This window comes from Cryptomeria japonica, chromosome 6 (assembly GCF_030272615.1).
Source record: "Cryptomeria japonica chromosome 6, Sugi_1.0, whole genome shotgun sequence".
In the NCBI taxonomy this organism is placed as follows: domain Eukaryota; kingdom Viridiplantae; phylum Streptophyta; class Pinopsida; order Cupressales; family Cupressaceae; genus Cryptomeria; species Cryptomeria japonica.
In genome coordinates this window covers 274,632,566-274,651,261 of record NC_081410.1, presented here as the reverse complement: position 1 = coordinate 274,651,261, position 18,696 = coordinate 274,632,566, and the positions used below count along the sequence as shown (strand labels likewise).

The 18,696-nt window shown below is 36.5% G+C and overlaps 1 protein-coding gene across 3 annotated transcripts in view; it reads right to left on the bottom strand.

Annotated features, from left to right (window-relative positions):
- LOC131062620 (transportin MOS14) overlaps nt 1-18,696 on the bottom strand; it is a 260,300-nt gene that overhangs the window by 81,225 nt on the left and 160,379 nt on the right. For all 3 annotated transcript variants that reach the window (XM_057996324.2, XM_057996326.2, XM_057996325.2), the window contains one exon: nt 859-978. In XM_057996324.2, the coding sequence (XP_057852307.1) occupies nt 859-978 (120 nt within the window). The remainder of the gene's footprint in view (nt 1-858; nt 979-18,696) is intronic.

Below are 18,696 nucleotides of genomic sequence, written 5' to 3'. Positions count from 1 at the left end.
TACTGGACACAAACAATATTGGTTTCTCTTTCTTTTTTCCTTAAAACACTCTCCTCTTTCTTCTGATTAAGGATGGGATACCTTTAGAGTAAAAATAACTATAGTAAATAAATTGCTACAACAGTGGAATTTGACAGGGAAACATCCTGCTCATTTTCACATTACCGTTGCCTTAAAAACATTTCCCTGTATGCTTTCAATGGCTTTAAACTTTTATATATAATTCAATGTGGGAGCTATTTTCTTGTGCGGAAATTGCAGTGGAGAGGCTGGATATCAGACATAGTTTTTAGTTGTTTCCAATTACAATATCATTGTTTGTTTTTGCCACTCAGAGATACTAATATATCACCTTTTGTCCCTTCTTTAAATATTAGCCTCACATAAAAAGCAAATCATAGTTCGTCAAATTCAAAAATGCAAACTTTACTTCCAACAACCATTATTTCCATGTTTTGATCTACTGTAAATCTATTTGCACATTGCATCTCACCAGCTTGAAGTTACAAGAAATAAGACAATCTGAACCCCAAATTAAAAAAGCAATTCGAAAAAAAAAAACTTGCAAGAACAATGTCATCAACTTATTCAATAGAAATCTGCACCACATATAGGACGTTAGTTTCTAATATGAATAGTGTGTCAAAATTTTCGTTTTGTGTACACAGACCCCAAAACATAAATTGAGAGTTTCAAAACAGAAACTAGCATCAGACATTAACAGTGTGAACCAAACCTTACTTGATATTAGAAATACTTAAAAAAAGAAAAAGAAACAAAAAAGCTACAAATAATTATTAACTTGCCTTAATATTAAACCTGACAATCAAGAAATTAATATCTTAAATCACATACTACCTGTGGTAATACAGTTTCCTCAGATATAGGTACTGCTCTTGCTATTGCTCGAATACAGTACAAAGCAGCTTCAGCAGATCGCCAATCCCAAGAATCACCATTCCCAGCAGTGCTTCCTGCCTGGTGTCCACAATATTGACAGGGTTTATTGAAGAACAACAAAATTGTCACACACCTTAGAAATTGTTGTATATCATGTTCACTACTAAACCAAGGGTCCATTAAAAATATAATACCATACAAACAGGAAAATGTATGAACTGGACCTCAGACACTAGCTTCCCAATCGAAATGTTTTTCATTGTGTGAAACTAACTTATTTTGTCATTTTTGTATAATATAAGATTGATCAAACTAAATTCCAGACAAGCATGTCATGTGTACATCATAATGGCATTGTCTACAGAAAGCAAAAGAATCATTGGCAACAAAAAAAATAAGGTAAACTGGAATATTTCAGTTAACTTGGACTGAACGATTAGGCAAAATAAATTAAAATTATCATTACAGCCATCTTAACAAATGTGATACATAAATATCGAGTTGGTGATGCATCATTTTAAACATTGATGAATTTTAGCAATAAGTTCTAATAAGAAAGTTGATGATGCATCATCTGCAAACAAAATTGTCAACAAAGTGACTACTAAATGGTTAGTATCTAAATAAACAATTAAACCACAAAGTCAAAAGAGTATCTTGTAATCAGTTTTAACAGTGCCTGGTATGAATCCAAAAGATCAGTTGAGCAAAGAGTGAAATCAAAATGCTGAAAAAATGAAAATCCTACAATATCAGATACTTTAGCTCTTTCTTGAAGTACGAAACCTCTCACAACATAGCTATGAGAAATTATTTTTAATAGTTCTGACAAATCAATAAACCAATCACTTACTGATAGTATGATGTACCAGATGTTATGCAATCATAATAGGAAAAAGAACTCGAGGAAAAAGGTAGATTTTTATGATATTTGAGAACCTCTACTATTTTTGCATTTTTTATGTTTTAAAAAATGAAAGAAATGTCTAAACGTTTTGCATAACTATAGAAGTCCATTTCACTAATATTGACAAGCTTGAAGGGTATGAGTCCAGCTTTTAAATTCATTATTGGCAGTAGCAGGCACTGAAATACAGGTGTAAGCTTTCAAAAGATGCAGCAGGCGGGAACAGAAAAACAGGATGCATTCTACAATTTTAAGCCACATAAACTAAGTGACATGATGAGCACATCACTCTGCTTGGATTAATTTTTCTAGGTGCAGAAGAATGGAGATTGGAGGTATATTGAATGATAAAGCTTAATCACATATAGGGAACATAGTTGCTAGATGTATTCATTACTTCCTATTAAAAAAGGGGCTTGTTCCAATCTAGGAGCAGGAAGTCTAGGAAATTCATTCATTAAGTGTTGTAAATATGCAAAAAGAGATCATCAAACTTGAGCAGGTACACAAGTTTTTCCCAAATGTGTAAGAGATGACCATTTCAAAACCTAAATGGCTGTGCATATATACAGACTTGGGGACATTCTGCCGATATATAGTTAGAGAGATATGATGTGGGACAGTAAGGCAAGCAAAAGCACTAGCCCTCGAAATCCAGCCTAGATCTTGGTATCCAAAGGAGCAAGCTTATAGAAAAAAGTTCAAGCAATTCTGAATGGTACAGAGCATAGCGGTAGCAAGAGACCAACTTGAAATAAAATGAAAACACGGAAGGAAAAAATCAAATTTAAAAGCTAATTGCTTTACTTCATTGTCAATGCAAAACACAACAAATTCAAAAATAGAGTTGAAGATTGATCCATGAAGGTTTCAAACTATGTTACCGGTTCGCCAGGAAATGAACCCAAATCCCGGTCTGGTTGAAGATATCGAGCCAGTTCGCTGTGAGCCTGGATAGGGCTCCAGCCACAGCCTGTAGGTCTAGCCTTGTCAAACCTGGGCAGAATTTCATCCCCAACTCATGCATCCGCCAAATTTGGCGCATTTGCAAAATAAATAATTGAATTTTTTTATTTGTTTTTTAATGCAAAAAGGTGATTTCAACCACCAAGTCTAGTTTTTGCCATACAAAACATCTTAAAGGAAAAACCTATCTCATTTTTCATATTGTGAATGAAAAACAAAATTATTTTTCTCCCTTTTTGAATGTATTTTCTCGCTTGCCATTGCACAAATAGAGTCGAAGATTGATCATTGAATGCTCCAAGCTGATTATTGTGCTATTCCTATGCATTTGCAAGTTTAGATTGTAGAGGAAGATTTCTTCAAGTGAGGTAGGCTCTCTCCCCTTTGGAAATATGTTGATATGGTACAAGTATTTCTAAGCCGTGGAGGTTACATTTGGATTTGTGGTCATTGCAACGCAAAATATTCAAGCTCATGCAGTCGAGTGAAAGGCCATTTACGCTTTATCCCTAATCAAGGCATCAAGTTTAGTCCCGACCCAAATGATAAAGGTCTTTCAAAGGAAAAACTCTTGGCATATATTAAAGAGTAAGCAAAAGCAGAACAACCAGCAAGGAAAAATATTGTAACTCATCCTTTGATAAAGACTAAGAAAGGATAAAAAAGGGATAAAGGCCCCTCCACCAGCTTCTCATCTTCAACCTATAGAGGACCATCCATTTTTGTCCATACTTGAAGAACAACCTATGACCTCTACACATAAGAGATTAAAGGGACTATTGGAAACAACATTTCACAATGAGTTTAGAGAGATTGTCGATCAAGACATCACTGGATGTGCCTATGCTAATGGATTGGCATTCAATATTGTTCATTCACCATATTGGCAAAAAATGGTGAAATCAATAAATAAGGCTCCAACGGGTTACAAGGACCAAGGTTATGAGAAGATGTGTACTACCTTATTGGACAAAGAGGTGAAATATGTAGACGACTCCTTGAAGCCCATAAAGTATTCATGGGTTGAAATAGGGGTGACCATCATATGTGATGGATGGAAAGACACAAAAAATGCCAATTGATCAATATTCTTGCCGTGTCCCTTAAAGGGGCAATGAATTGTGAAGGAGAGGCGAAGGATGGTGCATTTCTTCCTAACATTCTTTGCCAATCCATTGAGTAAGTGGGCCCTCGAAATGTTGTGCAAGTTATAACAAACAATGCCAAAAACTATACAGTTTTTGGCTTATTGGTTGAGGAATGTTATGAACACATTTTTTGGACACCTTCTGTTGTCCACTCCCTCGATCTAATGCTACAAAAAATTGGCACCAAACTTGAATAGATCAAACAAGTGTATGCTAAGGCTCAAGAGATCCAAATGTTCATCAACAACCACCATATGTCAAAGGCATATTAGAACATTCTTGAGATTGGAGCTGCTTAAGGTAAGTTAAATAATAGATATGTTTTACTTTAGTGAACTTTTAATTTTATTTTTATTTTTATTTTATTTTATTTTAAAATAGGTTGTTGAGACCTGCTTTGCCTAGACGACAATTGTGTCGAAACGTCTTTTGAAGGTTCGTGAGGCACTATCTACCATGGTAATCAGCCCAAATTGGTCCATATGGAGGCAATCTAGCACTACAAGGGCAGCAAAGGTTAAGCAAATGATCCTAGATGACATTTGGTGGGATTGAGTTGAGTATCTCCTCAATTACACTGAGCCCATATTGAGCATGATCTGTTATACCAGCATGGATAGACATTGTTTGCGTGAGGTATATGATGGCATCGACTCTAATTAAGAAGATGAAGGTCGTCATAAATGCAAAAGAACGAGATCCTAAAGAAAAATACTTCAAAGAGCTACACCAAATCATGGTAGAGAGATGGAACAAAATGACCACTCTGTTGCATCTTCTTGCCTTCGCATTGAGTCCCAAATATTATAGTTCTCAACTCCTTTTTGTTGGCACAAGAGTTCCCCAATATAGATATCCTGAAGTTGCTCAAGGGTACAAGGCAACACTTCACAGACTCTTTGATAATCGTGACATGTAGGATGAAGTGAGGGCCGAGTTCATGGGTTTTGCAAGCACAAACGAGTGTGGTCTTGATGCTCTTCGAGACAAGAATATGGTCGATGCTCATAGTTGGTGATATTTACATGGAGAATCATATAGGCACCTAAAACCTCTTGCAATCAAAATTTTATTGCAAGTTTTATTAAAAAAAGAAAAAGCCTTTTATTTTTTTAGTTTTATTTATATTTTAATTTTATCATTTAAATTTTGTAACTCTTAATTCTCTAATTTTGTCTTGATAGGTTGCTAGTTCATCTTCATCCAAGGGGAATTAGAGCACACACTCCATCCACTCAATAAAGTGCAATAGACTACACTCAAAAAATGTGAAGGAATTGGTGTTTGTGCATTCAAACTTGTGGCTCCTTACATCATCCTAATATTACATGTTTCTTATTTTTATATGTTTCTATATTGACGTATCCAAACAAACCCAACCCCAAAAAATTATTTGCCTGAATCTGTGAATCGAACCCGAACCCAAACTAGAAACTTTGGTTTCAAAGTGATTGGTTTCCTATCGTTACACGTGCAAAAGCTTATTTGCTATGAAGGAGATTGTAGAGGAAGATTCTTGTAAGAGGTAGGATTTTTGGTTTATTTTTTTGTACTATTGTTTTGTTTCAATTTTTTTTCCTTTCTCCTATGAATCAGTGGCATATGCTTAAAACTTTTTAACCCAATAAGGTTTTATATAGTTTTTTTGTTTCTATTTGTTTCAAATGTGTGTATTGAATTTATTATCATAGAGATTACAACGGCAGCGAATTCAACCTTCGTAGCCCAACCCCACTTCAAAACAAACCCAAATTCACCCCTTTGGAAATATGTTACCATGGCACAGACAATTCTAGGTGGTGTGGAGTTATATTTGAAAATGCAATGTGTGATTTTATGTATTCAAGCCCAAATAGTCAAATGAAAGTCCATTACTGTGGCATCACTAGAGTGGGTATCAAAGCTTGCCCAAGAAAATAAAGTTATTTTATTAATAAAAGGGGAAATAAAACCCTAATTCGAAATTAGGGTTATAGCTGAAATAAAAAGTGAATTTGACAATCATTTTGGCATGGAGTTGTTTATTTTTTGAAAGAATATTATTATCTGCAAGTCTGCAATGAATTTGGCAGAGTTCTGGAGAGTATTTGGAGACGAAAACCTCCATTATTCTGGTGACAGGACGTAGCCCCTTTCACCAATTTAGCAATTGGACACACAGGAGACTACATTTCAGGTCATTGAGGACCAAATTCAGTAGTTTTGAAGGTCTGATCAGCATCAGCTAAGCACACACAGCAGATTGGAGGGAGTTTGATGGTCACAAGCAGCAAAATAGTCATTATTTTGGCCAGCCGTACCATCCTCCCTTGCCTGGATTTCAAAGAAAATAAATACAAGGGTTTTCAGCTTGCAATTTGCATTGATCTTCATTGTTGGCAATAAAGAGTAATAGATTAGTAGTTATTTTGGAGAAATAAGGTCATTGGTGATCAGCATATAAAATAATACAGGGAAATACTTCATCCCTGGGGGGCTACACCTGGCAAGAAATCAGTATTCCATCTGGGTCTGCTTAGTTCTTCTCCAATTGTTTTTGGTAATTCATTTCAGACTCAATAAAATCTTTTGGAGCTAATTCCACACTCTGGGAGCTCCTACATCAGCATGTATTGAATTTTAGTCAAATAAGGAGACTCATCCAAGCAAGCTCAGGACTCCTAGTATGCAAATTTGCACCTTAAGCAAAATAAATTGTCTTTCCTTGTCAAATTGCACTACTGTAATAAAAATCAGAGTTCTGATTTTCAATTTTCAGAATTAGTTTAGTTTCCTATTTGTATTGTATCTATTGTGCAACATTCAAAATTCAACAACACGCAAGTAAACCTCAAAAACTCTTCAAAACCCAAAACATCTACACGCTGGTCAAAGAATTTTACTTAAGCAAACCTGTCAGATTGAGCCAATTAGCAATTGGCATCTTTCACTTGCTCTCTATAAAGAAAGTCTTTCATTCATTGTAATTGTACCTCCAATATTGTGCATCTCTAATATTGAATCTTCAATTCTTTTCTGCATTAATACAGAATCCTCTAGTTGTTATAGAGCATACAATCTTTGCTTGATCTCTTTTGTGTGATAGGTATTTTTCTTGCAGATGATTCTTGGCTCCTGTGGTTGATTATCAACTTCTACTTGGTATCAGAGCTTCAGATCTGTCAAGTTCCTATCCGCATGCGTGAGGGATCCAACCTGAGGTGAATATTTTGTGCAAATTGGGTTCAAACAAAGGTCACCATTGCATCTGTAGCGTCAAAAAACCCCAAGGTCGACTGTTGTTTCATCAAAATATGAGCAGTTGAAAATTTGGGTCAATTTAGCTGAGGGCACACAAATCGAGGCAAAATATGTGGGTAGCTAAAAAATCTAGGCACTTTGGCACAAAACGGATGTCACCATCGCACTCAAAAGGCCCAAAAACCCCTAGATCGTCAAAATCAAAGGTCGGAATTTTTTTGGTGACTTTATTGGCACACTTTATGAGGCACGAAAATCCATATGGCCATACCGCCTGCATGCATGTCAGTACCTGCGTCAGAAATCTTTTCCAAAAAATATAGGCTGGTAAAAAAATTCCATTGCTGATTTTAATTTTCAATATTTTGTTAAGTGGTGGATTTAATTTTTTCAAGAGTTATTTTTTAATTGAAAGAAAGGGTCAAATTTGCACAAACAATTACGTACCAGGCCTGCATCAGCAGGTACAGTGCTAACATCACCCATGGCCCTCTAAATTTGGCAGACCCACTAAAAAAAAGCACCTAGCTAAAACTAGCAAACCTTCACTATTTTTAGACTTTCAAGCTTTAAAAAGCAGTGTGGGGTTTTTTGCCCATAACTTCGTCATACGGAGTCGAAATCAAACAAATGAGATATTGCTGGAAAGATGGTTTTGGCGACAATCTTATTATGTAGATGGTTTGATCATATTCTGCACCAAATTTCAGTACCAGGCCTCCAAAGTCAGCCTTCAATTTCGCACCTCTGGGACCATATCTTGCACATCCGGACTCTGTTTTTGACTTCCATATATCGTCGGAAAGCTCTCAGAGTTCTCTATCCATATATTAGGTCTATTTTTCTATATTGTGCTCCAGGTACATTTTATTGAGATTTTTGTGTTTTCACTATATGTTCAATTACTTGGATATTTTGACAGTTTGGATGGATTTGCTTGTTGGAAAGGATAGTATATGATGTGCTTTACACGTGCTGAAATTATTGGTGTCTGATAATTTTATTTGAGAAGGTATCATGGGTTTTTTTGTTCATCCTTCAGTTGTCTGACTGGCTAAGGGCAATTATGAGTCCTAGTGACATGGCATCCTGACACATCTTAGGTGGCTAGATATGTTGCCTTATTTGTATGGACTCATACCTGAACTAGCAACTTCAGGAGGTAAATCAGCTTGGGGTAATCTTACAAACCATGTTGTAGGAGTGATTCGTTCTAGTGTTAATAATGACACTGTGTGTGCTATATCGGACATTGAGTGTCCTCACAAACTTTGGACTCGCCTTTGGGAGATCTTTGGAGACCCTCATATCTCTCCATTTCTAGAGCATCCTACAGCAGATTGTCTTCTTCCCCTTGCACATATAGATATCATGCCCTATGATGATGATACTATAGAGGAGCTTGAGTATATCAAAGGTCTTGCATGTTCTAATGGATCAAAGGCCTATCTTCATGTTCCTACTCCTCACATTGAGATCCCATCTCAATCATCTTCATCTTCGGTTGTTCCTGATCAGATTGGCATTGACTAATGCATACCCCCATTGATTCAGCGCAGCAAGACATAGTTCTTCCAGACACAGCTATTTGGGATTCGTATCTAGCAGACATATCATCCTTGTTTGTGGAGTCTCATATTGCAAATTTGGACTATTTTGAGGACATTCATCTCCTCTTTACTGATAGCCACATAAGTGTTGTCAACTCATCTTCACCGCCCATGGAGGTTGTTCTTCATCATCTTTTGCAGAGTCCTAATTTGTCACCTCCTACATTTATTCGGTATGTACCTAATTGGTTTGTGGCATCCTCATCATTCATGGACATGGTAGCATTTGAGGAGTTTCCAGAGGCACATACAATTTGGATTTGGATTCCTACATCTTCCACTTTATGGGAGTGGCTTCACCTATCTATAGTGGATTGGTTTCTTCCCAAGAGGAGACATGTTTGCAGGTAATGGATCATGTTCTATCTACAAGCATTCATCATTGGCACGGAAGCTACTTCTACATTGGGGGGGTTCTTATCCTCATTCTCTCTCTTATGGAGGGGATATTCATTGTACTTTGTGACCGATTTTGTACTTAGGGGGCCACTTGGAGTCCTTCATCTTAGTCAGATGCAGTACCCTTTTATTTTTTTATTGCATCTCTCGTTTTTGGAGGGGTTTTTTCCCATGTTGTTTTTCTCCTTTTCTCTGTTTAGAGAGACTTTAGGTCCCCGAGACAACTGAGAGGGGGAGGGGGGGGGGGGGGGGGGGGGTGAATCAATTGTCAAATAAATTCAAACCAAAAACAACTTAACCAACCTTAATGCTTAATACCGGTAAACCAAACTTTATGCCGGTAGACAGGTTTTTCAGTTAATTGTAGTACCGGTAAAGATTAATGCATGAAACAGAAAGACAACAACATCCACAACACATAACACCAATATTTGTACGTGGAAACCCTATAAGGGGAAAAACCACTGTGGGAAACCTTACCCACAATCAGATGATACTACTGCAGATAGTATGTGTATACAAATGGGGTCTACACATGCAGAAAGGCCAAGCGCCTAGAGCTCATTGCTAAAACACAAATAGGAGTCACACTGACTACAATTGGATGGTTAAATCCAATAATGATGTACTGCTCAAAATAGCATCTTCATATGCTGAATTCAGTACCGGTTCAGTTCTGATATGCCTTCACAAAACCTTCTTTACCTTGAAATGATGCCTGCGTGTATAGCTCTGCTTATTCTCGCATATACCTTACTACAATTCCTTTTTCCAATCACATATCGATCTTACAAATAAGATCTTACATATATACCATAACCTACGACCAATTTTAGTAGGTCGGCTCTAAAAGATATTACAATAAAATCAATTACAAGTAAATCAATAACCGATGCAATATCCGATTCAACATGTCGGCTTAATGCATTTACAATAACAACAAAATCATCTACAAAGCATGTCGTGCTGATCTGAATAGATAAGCCTGCCAGTGCTTATTCTGGACCTATTTGCCGGTAACAGCAAATATGCAAACACGAATATACCAATGAACAAATCTCCAAGACAAAGTGTCCAAACGATGTCTTTGACATAACCAAGTGTTTTCCATGTCGTTCCAAGTGTCGGTGAACAATATATTCTACCGGTGTACTAGATACCGGTGACTGTGCATAAAGTCACTTGCTTGCCAGTGAACATTGCCAATCCTCCAAAGTACCAGAGTTGATAAGTGTTAATAGGTGTTGACATCAATGACAAAACCATATCAACATATCCAAAATACCAACAGAGACCTCATTGGTGTGAGTTGCATTGATTTGTAAATGAGTACCTAAGCAGGCCTCGTTGTTGGGACTCATTCATGCATGCATTCTGGATTCATAATTAGCTCTTAAGCTTATCCCTAAGTTAATTTTAAGGGGGGGTGTTGGAGTAATTTTAGGACAATTATCCAATTATTTATTAATTAGGTCCTTTAATTGCTTTTTCACTTAAGCTAAACTTAGGTGCTTTATTTTATCTGGGTGTTATTCTTTTTTAATTGATTTCACTTATAGGCACTTCTAGCTAGCTTTTTAGCTTGTAGTTGAGCTTAATTTAGCTCCCTACTTTGCATTGTTTTAGTTCTTTTATTTTTAGGATTAGGGCATCTCTTGCTCTCTATAAAGCAAGTCTTTCATTCATTGTAATTGTACCTCCAATATTGTGCATCTTTAATATTGAATCTTCAATTCTTTTGTTCATTAATACAAAATCCTCTGGTTGTTATAGAGCATACAATCTTTGCTTGATCTCTTTTATGTGATAGGTATTTTTCTTGCAACGTTACCTAAAGGGACAATGTTTTTGAAGGCAATGTATTGCAAGGGGTTAAAGATGGTGTATTTATTACTAATATTCTTTACCAAGCCATTGAGGAAGTGGGGCCTTGAAATGTTGGTCATCATAACAAGCAATGCCAAAAATTGTGGACCAGTTGGTTCATTGGTTGAGGAATACTACTCACACGTCATTTCCACTCCCTCAACATTAGGCTAAAAAAAATTGGCAACAAAATTGATTGGATCAAACAAATGGATCAAAAATTTATTGGTTGCTTGATGATATTTGACACTATTATTGTTAATTTTAATATGTCATGACAATCGAGTTTGAGTAAGTGAAATTTTAATATTTTTTATTTTTTAATATTCAATAAAGTTTTGATTCTTATATGATACTATGCAATATTCTAAACTTAATCACTCATGCAAATATGTATATATTCTGACTTTTAGGTGTTTTTTGTATGACAAGCCCAAACACAATCTGATACCAAGATTGGTAACCTAGCCTAGACATAAAGAGCCATGTAATTTTGATCAGATTGTCGATAGAGATAATCTAAGTCACTGCGATTGTCAAATATTATTGAAAAGATTCAAAATCCAATGGATATTTTAATAAAAGCTAAAGAATATTAAAATGTCATAAAAGATGGTCATACCAATTTTCGCCCTATTTGAACACAAGCAATTTGGAATTATCAAAGTCAAGGGATGCATTGTACTAACTGGGCATGGTGGCTTGCCCAAGGGCATGTGCTTGAATAAAACATCATGTAACAAGGCCAAAATAGGTTTTGTTATCTTATCCCCTAATGCTACAGTGGCATTGTTGTTTGTTAGCATGTTTGGGTCGACCAAAGATGCAAAGATGATAATGATATTAGGTATTTGAACTATATTTAGCTTATCTTGTGGAGAATGAATTGGATATGACACTCTAGACTATGCAAGGGAGCTACTATTATCATTTGGATGAGGTGCTCTTGACCAACTTCAAGAAGATTTTTGGGGATTTTTTATACTATTGTGTTATTTTCATGGAATAATCTATGTTATTTATTTTAAATTCTAGGCAAGGGATGGTAGAAATTGTAACTGAACATGTAAACACTGGTGATCAAGTGTATGTCTATAGTTACATGAATCATAATGCAATTGGGGATGATAACAAAACATGGACATTGGTTAAGGTTAAGATTAGCTTGCTTAACTTTGTTGAACCTGATTGTTCTTTTTCATCACACATAAATGCAAACATGAATTCTTCCAATTTCACTAAAAGAGGGAATAAAACATGGGGTTTCAAGGTTTTTGGAGACTCATTTGCTACATTTGATAGATACAATGTAAAAAGGAACATATTGGAGGTTGGAGGAAATGCAAGCAAGAGGACATCTATTATCTCAAGCTAGCTTCTCGCTAAAGGGTGATCATTGCATGAGAAACACACTTCCATATTTCCTCTTGAATCCCTTCATGGAGCAAGGGGGGCATGATAGTTTGGCTTTTGTTTGCAGATAATAGACAATGTCTTGATCGGCAAAATTGGAGAATGGTACCTATGAATAACTGAGTTAGTCATGATCCATAGTTTTCCAGGTGTGTTTCTATGGAAGATTGAGTTAGTATCAATGTTGGAATACTCCATCATTCATGACTAATATAGTAAGATTATTTATTTTCTTATAACTGTTATTGTTTATTTATGTAGGTTGTTATCTAGTTTGTTTTTGTAATCTATTTCCGTGATATTGTTTCACAAAACTTGTTAGAGGCTAAGGTTATTTATACCCAACTACTAATAGAGAATGATATGGTGTATTCATTGCCTAAAACTCTAGTATGGTATCAGAGCAATCTAATTATGCATGTTCATATGTTTCCTACCAATTGGTTGTTGATCTAGGCACAACAATAGGTGTTTAAGACCCATATGCTTCTCCAATGCAATCGTTTCTTCGAGGTCTTGCTGAGATTTAACCAATGACTCAGCCTTGATATGTTCATACTCTTTTATTGCACGACCCACGTTGAGTTGGGAAACACTGGCTTCCATATCAAATCTAAGTGAGCTTAGAGTGTTGGATTTAGGGAAAAATGAGCTAAGCATCCATATTCCCACGTCATTTCAGAGCTCTACGACCTAGAGCATCTAGCGCTCTACCTGAACCAACTCACGGACCCTTTGCCACTAGGTATTTTGACTCTCAAGAAACTCTTGAAAGTGTTAATTCACATGAATTTGCTAATAGGCACACTTCCTCCAAGAGCTTGGGCTTAATGCTAGCTTCGCCTCCATTGAGATATAGTGTAACAATATCTAGGGTTCATATCCTTTAAATCTCTATCATAAAGGTCAGCTACAGAACTTGAGTCTTCACCACCAAATACTTTCATGGGGATGTATCACACCCCCTTCCAAAAAAAAAAACCTTGCATCCCTTGTACGAGGACATTTATGAGACTTGGTGACTTGGGGCAAACATCACAGTACAGAACCGCCACTAGGTTGCTTTCTATATGGCACATGCCATACATACTGATTACAACCTTTAACTTTATGAAAACTAGTTTTCCTTTCATGGGGCACTCACAAAGATGTTATATTGCAGATTTTGTCTTGAAGGTTTCAATTCAATCTCAATTTGTATATCAGCGCTACCCCACCCCATTGTCGCCCTCCCTCCATTCCCTCGCTATCCCCAAATTTATGCCCTTGGTCCCCCTATCAAGAAACTCCATGTGATTTGTGTACAATTAATAAGTGTTAGATCAATCAAACGATGTTGTGTGTATAGCTTGCACCAATCCAAGGTACTCATGTAGCTAATACAATTTATTTATTGCTTGTACATTTGCCTCTTAAATGAATCTACCATTTAGTACATTTGTCATATTAGATAACAACCTTGAGTTTTCTACCATCAATCTAAATCAAATGGCACTTGGTTTAATGGCAAAGTTCATGTTGTAAGCATCTAAATGGTGTTGAGTTCAAATCTTCTACAATACCCAAAAAAAGAAAATAAATGGAGAGTTTCATAATATGTTTCTTTGGAAGCCATTTTATAAGGGTGGTCTTTTTTGTTCAACTCAACTATATTTATAAGGCATTAATTTTGTTCGTATAGTATCGTCCCCTCTACAGCATTTTGCTGATCTGAGCGATAAGAAATAGGATAAAATAGCATCGATATTTGCCAAAACAATGGCTGCAAGTTCTCTGAAATTCCTTCTTCCAAACTCTCAATTTGTATGCAGAAATAATTATTCCGCATGGAAGACCAAACTCAAAACTCAACTCGAGTTTGAGTAAGTTTAGCAAGTGGTCAATGGTACCACAACGCAACATGCAAATAATGTTGATGCCAAGCTGATCATAATGTTCAACGTGCCTAACGAAGTTGAGCCCTTTATGTTAGGATCATCCACAGCCAAAGATGCATGGGATAAGCTCGTAACAGTATATGAGATGAAGAATCAAAATCAGAACCTAAATTTGCAAACTAAGCTACGCAATTTGAAGATGAAGAATGGAGACAGTTGGAATCCTTTCTCAAAAGGATTACCAAGTTGAGAACTTTGCTACAAGCATTTGGTGAACCAGTCAAAGATGCAATCCCGGTACCTATTGTTCTACGGGCACTGCCTCCCAAAGATAAAGTGTTTGTGACAACCTTAAATGTCGCAGAACACCCAATTTTGCGAAGCTTGTGAGCCTACTTCAAAAAGAAGAGTCTCTAAGACAAGATCATGGTAAGGATGAACAAACAATGACCACGTGTCATAAAGGCCAATCAATCGATTGGTGGACCTTCCAAATCTGGTAATTCATCCAGATCTTACAAGTGTCCAATTTGTGACAAAATCGGACATGATGTAAAAAATTGTTGATACAACTTGGCCAAGGGATCATCCAACAAATCACATCCAAAGAAGCCATTTCAAAGTAGCAATACATAATGGGAGAAGAAGAAAAAACAAAAACAAAAGGGCAATGTTACTTGAAGAGGAAGAGTCCCCAGAAGAGGACTACGTGTTTTCATCCCACACTTCAAAAGATGATTCACAATCAAATTCTATTTGGTATGTGGACTCAAGTGCTACAAAGCACATGATTGGACATAAGGAGTGCTTACTCACATTGAAAGCCCATCATGGTGAAGTCTCTCTTGGAGATGATACCACCAATGACATCCAAGGTATTGGTGACATCTTCATGCAATTTAGTATACATAGGTGTAGGCTCACTAAAGTCTTATATGTGCCTAGACTTACCAAAAATCTCCTATTTGTTAATCAATTTCTTGACCACAACCTAAGCATTGAATTTGATAAATATGATGGTAAAAAGGTATGCCTAATTTGTGATAAGTCTAAAAGTGCAAAGATTGTTGCAAATGCTACTGAAATTGGTAAAATGTTTAGGCTTGATAAATGTTGCCAATAATCAAGCCTTGGTGACTAAGGATAGTGATCTAGCTATGTTATGGCATTGCCAATTTGGTCATTTAAGTACTAGTTATTTGCTAACACTTAGTAAGAAATGCATGGTCAAGGGGCTTCCTTCACTTGAGAAGTTGAGTGCTATTTGTTCCAGTAGTATTGCTAGAAAACAACATCGGGCATCCTTTTATCCAAGTGAGCATTGTACAAGCCAACCTTTGTAGCTAGTGCAGGCCAATAGCACCTAGTCACAATGGTTTCAAATATTTTCAGATTTTGTTGATGATCACACAGGAAAAATGTGCGTATATTGTTTGCAAACCAACGATGAATCTTTTTCCTACTTCAAAGAATTCAACACTCTTGTGGAGAAAGATATGAATCATCAAATTCATGTCCTCTGCTTAGATCAAGAAGGGGAATACACCAACATAGAATTTGCCACCTATTTGAAGGAAAATGGAGTTTGGCATCAATTAACTGCAGCTTACACACCTTAGCAAAATGGAGTTGCTTAACAGTGAAATCAAATCATCATAGAGATGGTACATAGCATGTTGAAGGATTCTCAATTGGGACATGCTTATTGGGCTGAATTTGTACATACAACGAATTATCTTTAGAATAGTGCACTACCCAAAGCACTTGATGGCATCAGACTAGAAGAAGCTTGGATAGGGGTAAAGCCATCCATCTCTCATCTTCGTGTATTTGGTTGCACAGCCTACAAGCACATTCCTAGCAACATATTTGACTACACAGCCTACATGCACATTCCTAAGCAACAAAGAAATACGCTTGATGAAAAATTCATAAAATGCATTCTTCTTGGTTGTAGCAATGACTCTAAGGCCTATCATCTCATGGATCCTACCATAAAGAAGCTATACATCAATAGAGATGTCATTTTTTATGAGAAGATCCAATTAAGTTCTCCTCCCATATCATCACCTACTGCAGATAGTGCTCCTATTTTCAACTTGGATGGGAATGTTGATAGCCAATCTAATTCAACACCCACAAATGTCACAAGACCTATGCCTAAGTGGTATACTAGTACCATTTGTGATGCGAAGTTAGATGGAGTCCTAGAAACTTCAGCTTCATGTCGAAGGACTTGCAATATGACTTATGATGAGGTAAATCTAGCACCAAGGAATTCAATTGTTGATAAGTTTGAACCATCTAACGTTCAAGACGAAAGAGAATCAAAGCCTTGGAAACAGGCTATGGATGTAGAGTATCAATCTATAATGAAAAACAACACTTGGGAGCTTGTTGATCTACCACCTAGTATGAAAGCAATTGGATGAAATTGAGTATTCAAAACTAATTATAAGGCAGATGGTACTATAGATAAATATAAGGCTAGACTTGTAGCTAATGGTTAAGTCTAGAAAGAAGGGATTGACAACGAGGAAACATTTGCTCCCACCGCAAAAATAAAATCCATTAGAATGATTTTTGCTTTAGCTACAGAATTTGTATGGAAATCATATCAAACGGATGTAAAAAGTGCATTTCTCAATGGATACCTTAAGGAAGAGGCCTATATGACCCAAATGGATTGCCAAGTGAGAAATGCACTTTTTACATCCTTAAGGTATCCATTGAAGCAGCAGCAAACCAGATTCAATGAAGCTGATCAGGTTACTGGAGAGAACATCATCTCTCTCCAAACGATACACCCTTGTGAAACAGGAAGCATATTTTGAAAATTGTAATAAGGATTTCACTGTTAGTATGGGTGGAATTTCACACCAGCAGTAAGGGTCCAGATGTTCTCAAAAATTTCACCTCAGATTGATGACAAATTCCTTTATGAATTGCCAGGAGCAAGATTAAGGCTCATGTCTAGTAGATGATGTGGGCAAGAAACCACTCACTAGCATTGAACAGCAAGAAGGAAACAACGGATTTCCTACTGGACCCACTTATTTGACTCATTTGAGCATTGCTCAGTTTTGATGTGCATGATCATGTGAATATAGCTGGTTATTTTTGAAGTGCAACTGAAAAATCCTAGGAAAGTACTTTCTAAGAATATATCTGTTATATAATTCTGATCCATTTTGAAGTATTACATATTTTATATTTAATATGGAAGAATTCCAATGTTCCCATAATCACATGAAAGTCTCTCCTTCTCATCACCTGTTGCAGATACAAGATTCACATGTGCCCTCATAATGAAAAACTCCAGATTATCATCTACTTTTTATGCATTCATGTATGTTGAATATTTGTCATTGATGTCAAAGGCTTGTTGAGTATGCTATGTTGTTGTTTGTGAATTTTGGTTCAGCTCCCTGAGTGCCTGGTTGCTTGAGCTGTGCTTGAGATGCCTGCTTGGCTGTCAGCTTGAGCTAAGTGTAACAGTGTCTTATGTTTATTATTGAACAAGGTTGTTCATAGCATATTCTGGATTTGAAAGTAAGTGTTTCAGTAGTAAGAGTTTTGTGTCTTATTTATTCAGAGTTGGTGCTCTCTTTTCTTTGTTGCTTTGTAAACTTGGTTGGAGCCCAAATTGAAGTTAATGAAAGTCTTTTAATGTTGTGGTTTTTTACCCGAAAGGGTTTTCCTCTGGTGTTTTAGTCCTTGTGGTTATTCTTCTATGTGATCTAAATATAAAAAAGTTAAATTTATGCAATACTGACTCACCCCCCCTCCCCCTCTCAGTATTGTCTATATAATTCTCAATTGGTATCAGAGCCAGTGTCTTCTGTTAAATCTTTAAAGCTTGAGGGTTGATCTTGTTTGCGCACTAAGGTCTTGCAACGAATACAGCTCCTCTATTTAATGGCTCTTACTACGCCTTTTGGTGTGTCAAAATGCGAGCATACTTAATGTCTCTAGGATTTGATGTCTGGAATTGCGTGGTGTCTGGCTATACAGTTCCTCAAAATCCACCATTCACTGTTGATGAAAAGAAAGCGTTTGAAAGCAATGCTAAGGCTATGAATGCTATACTATGTGGATTGTCAAAATCTGAATTTGTTAAAGTCATGCATTGTGACACTACTCAAGATATGTGGGATAAACTCAAGAATGCTTATGAAGGAGATGAAAAGGTGAAGAAAGTCGAACATCAAACTCACAAGATGCAATTTGAAAGTCTGAAAATGAAAGAAGATGAGAAAGTTGCAGCCTATTTTCTAAAAGTAGATGCAGTGAATTCTCTCAAGGGTCGTGGTGAGAAGGTTGATGATAGTTTGGTTATTTAGAAACTCTTAAGGTCTTTACCTTTAATA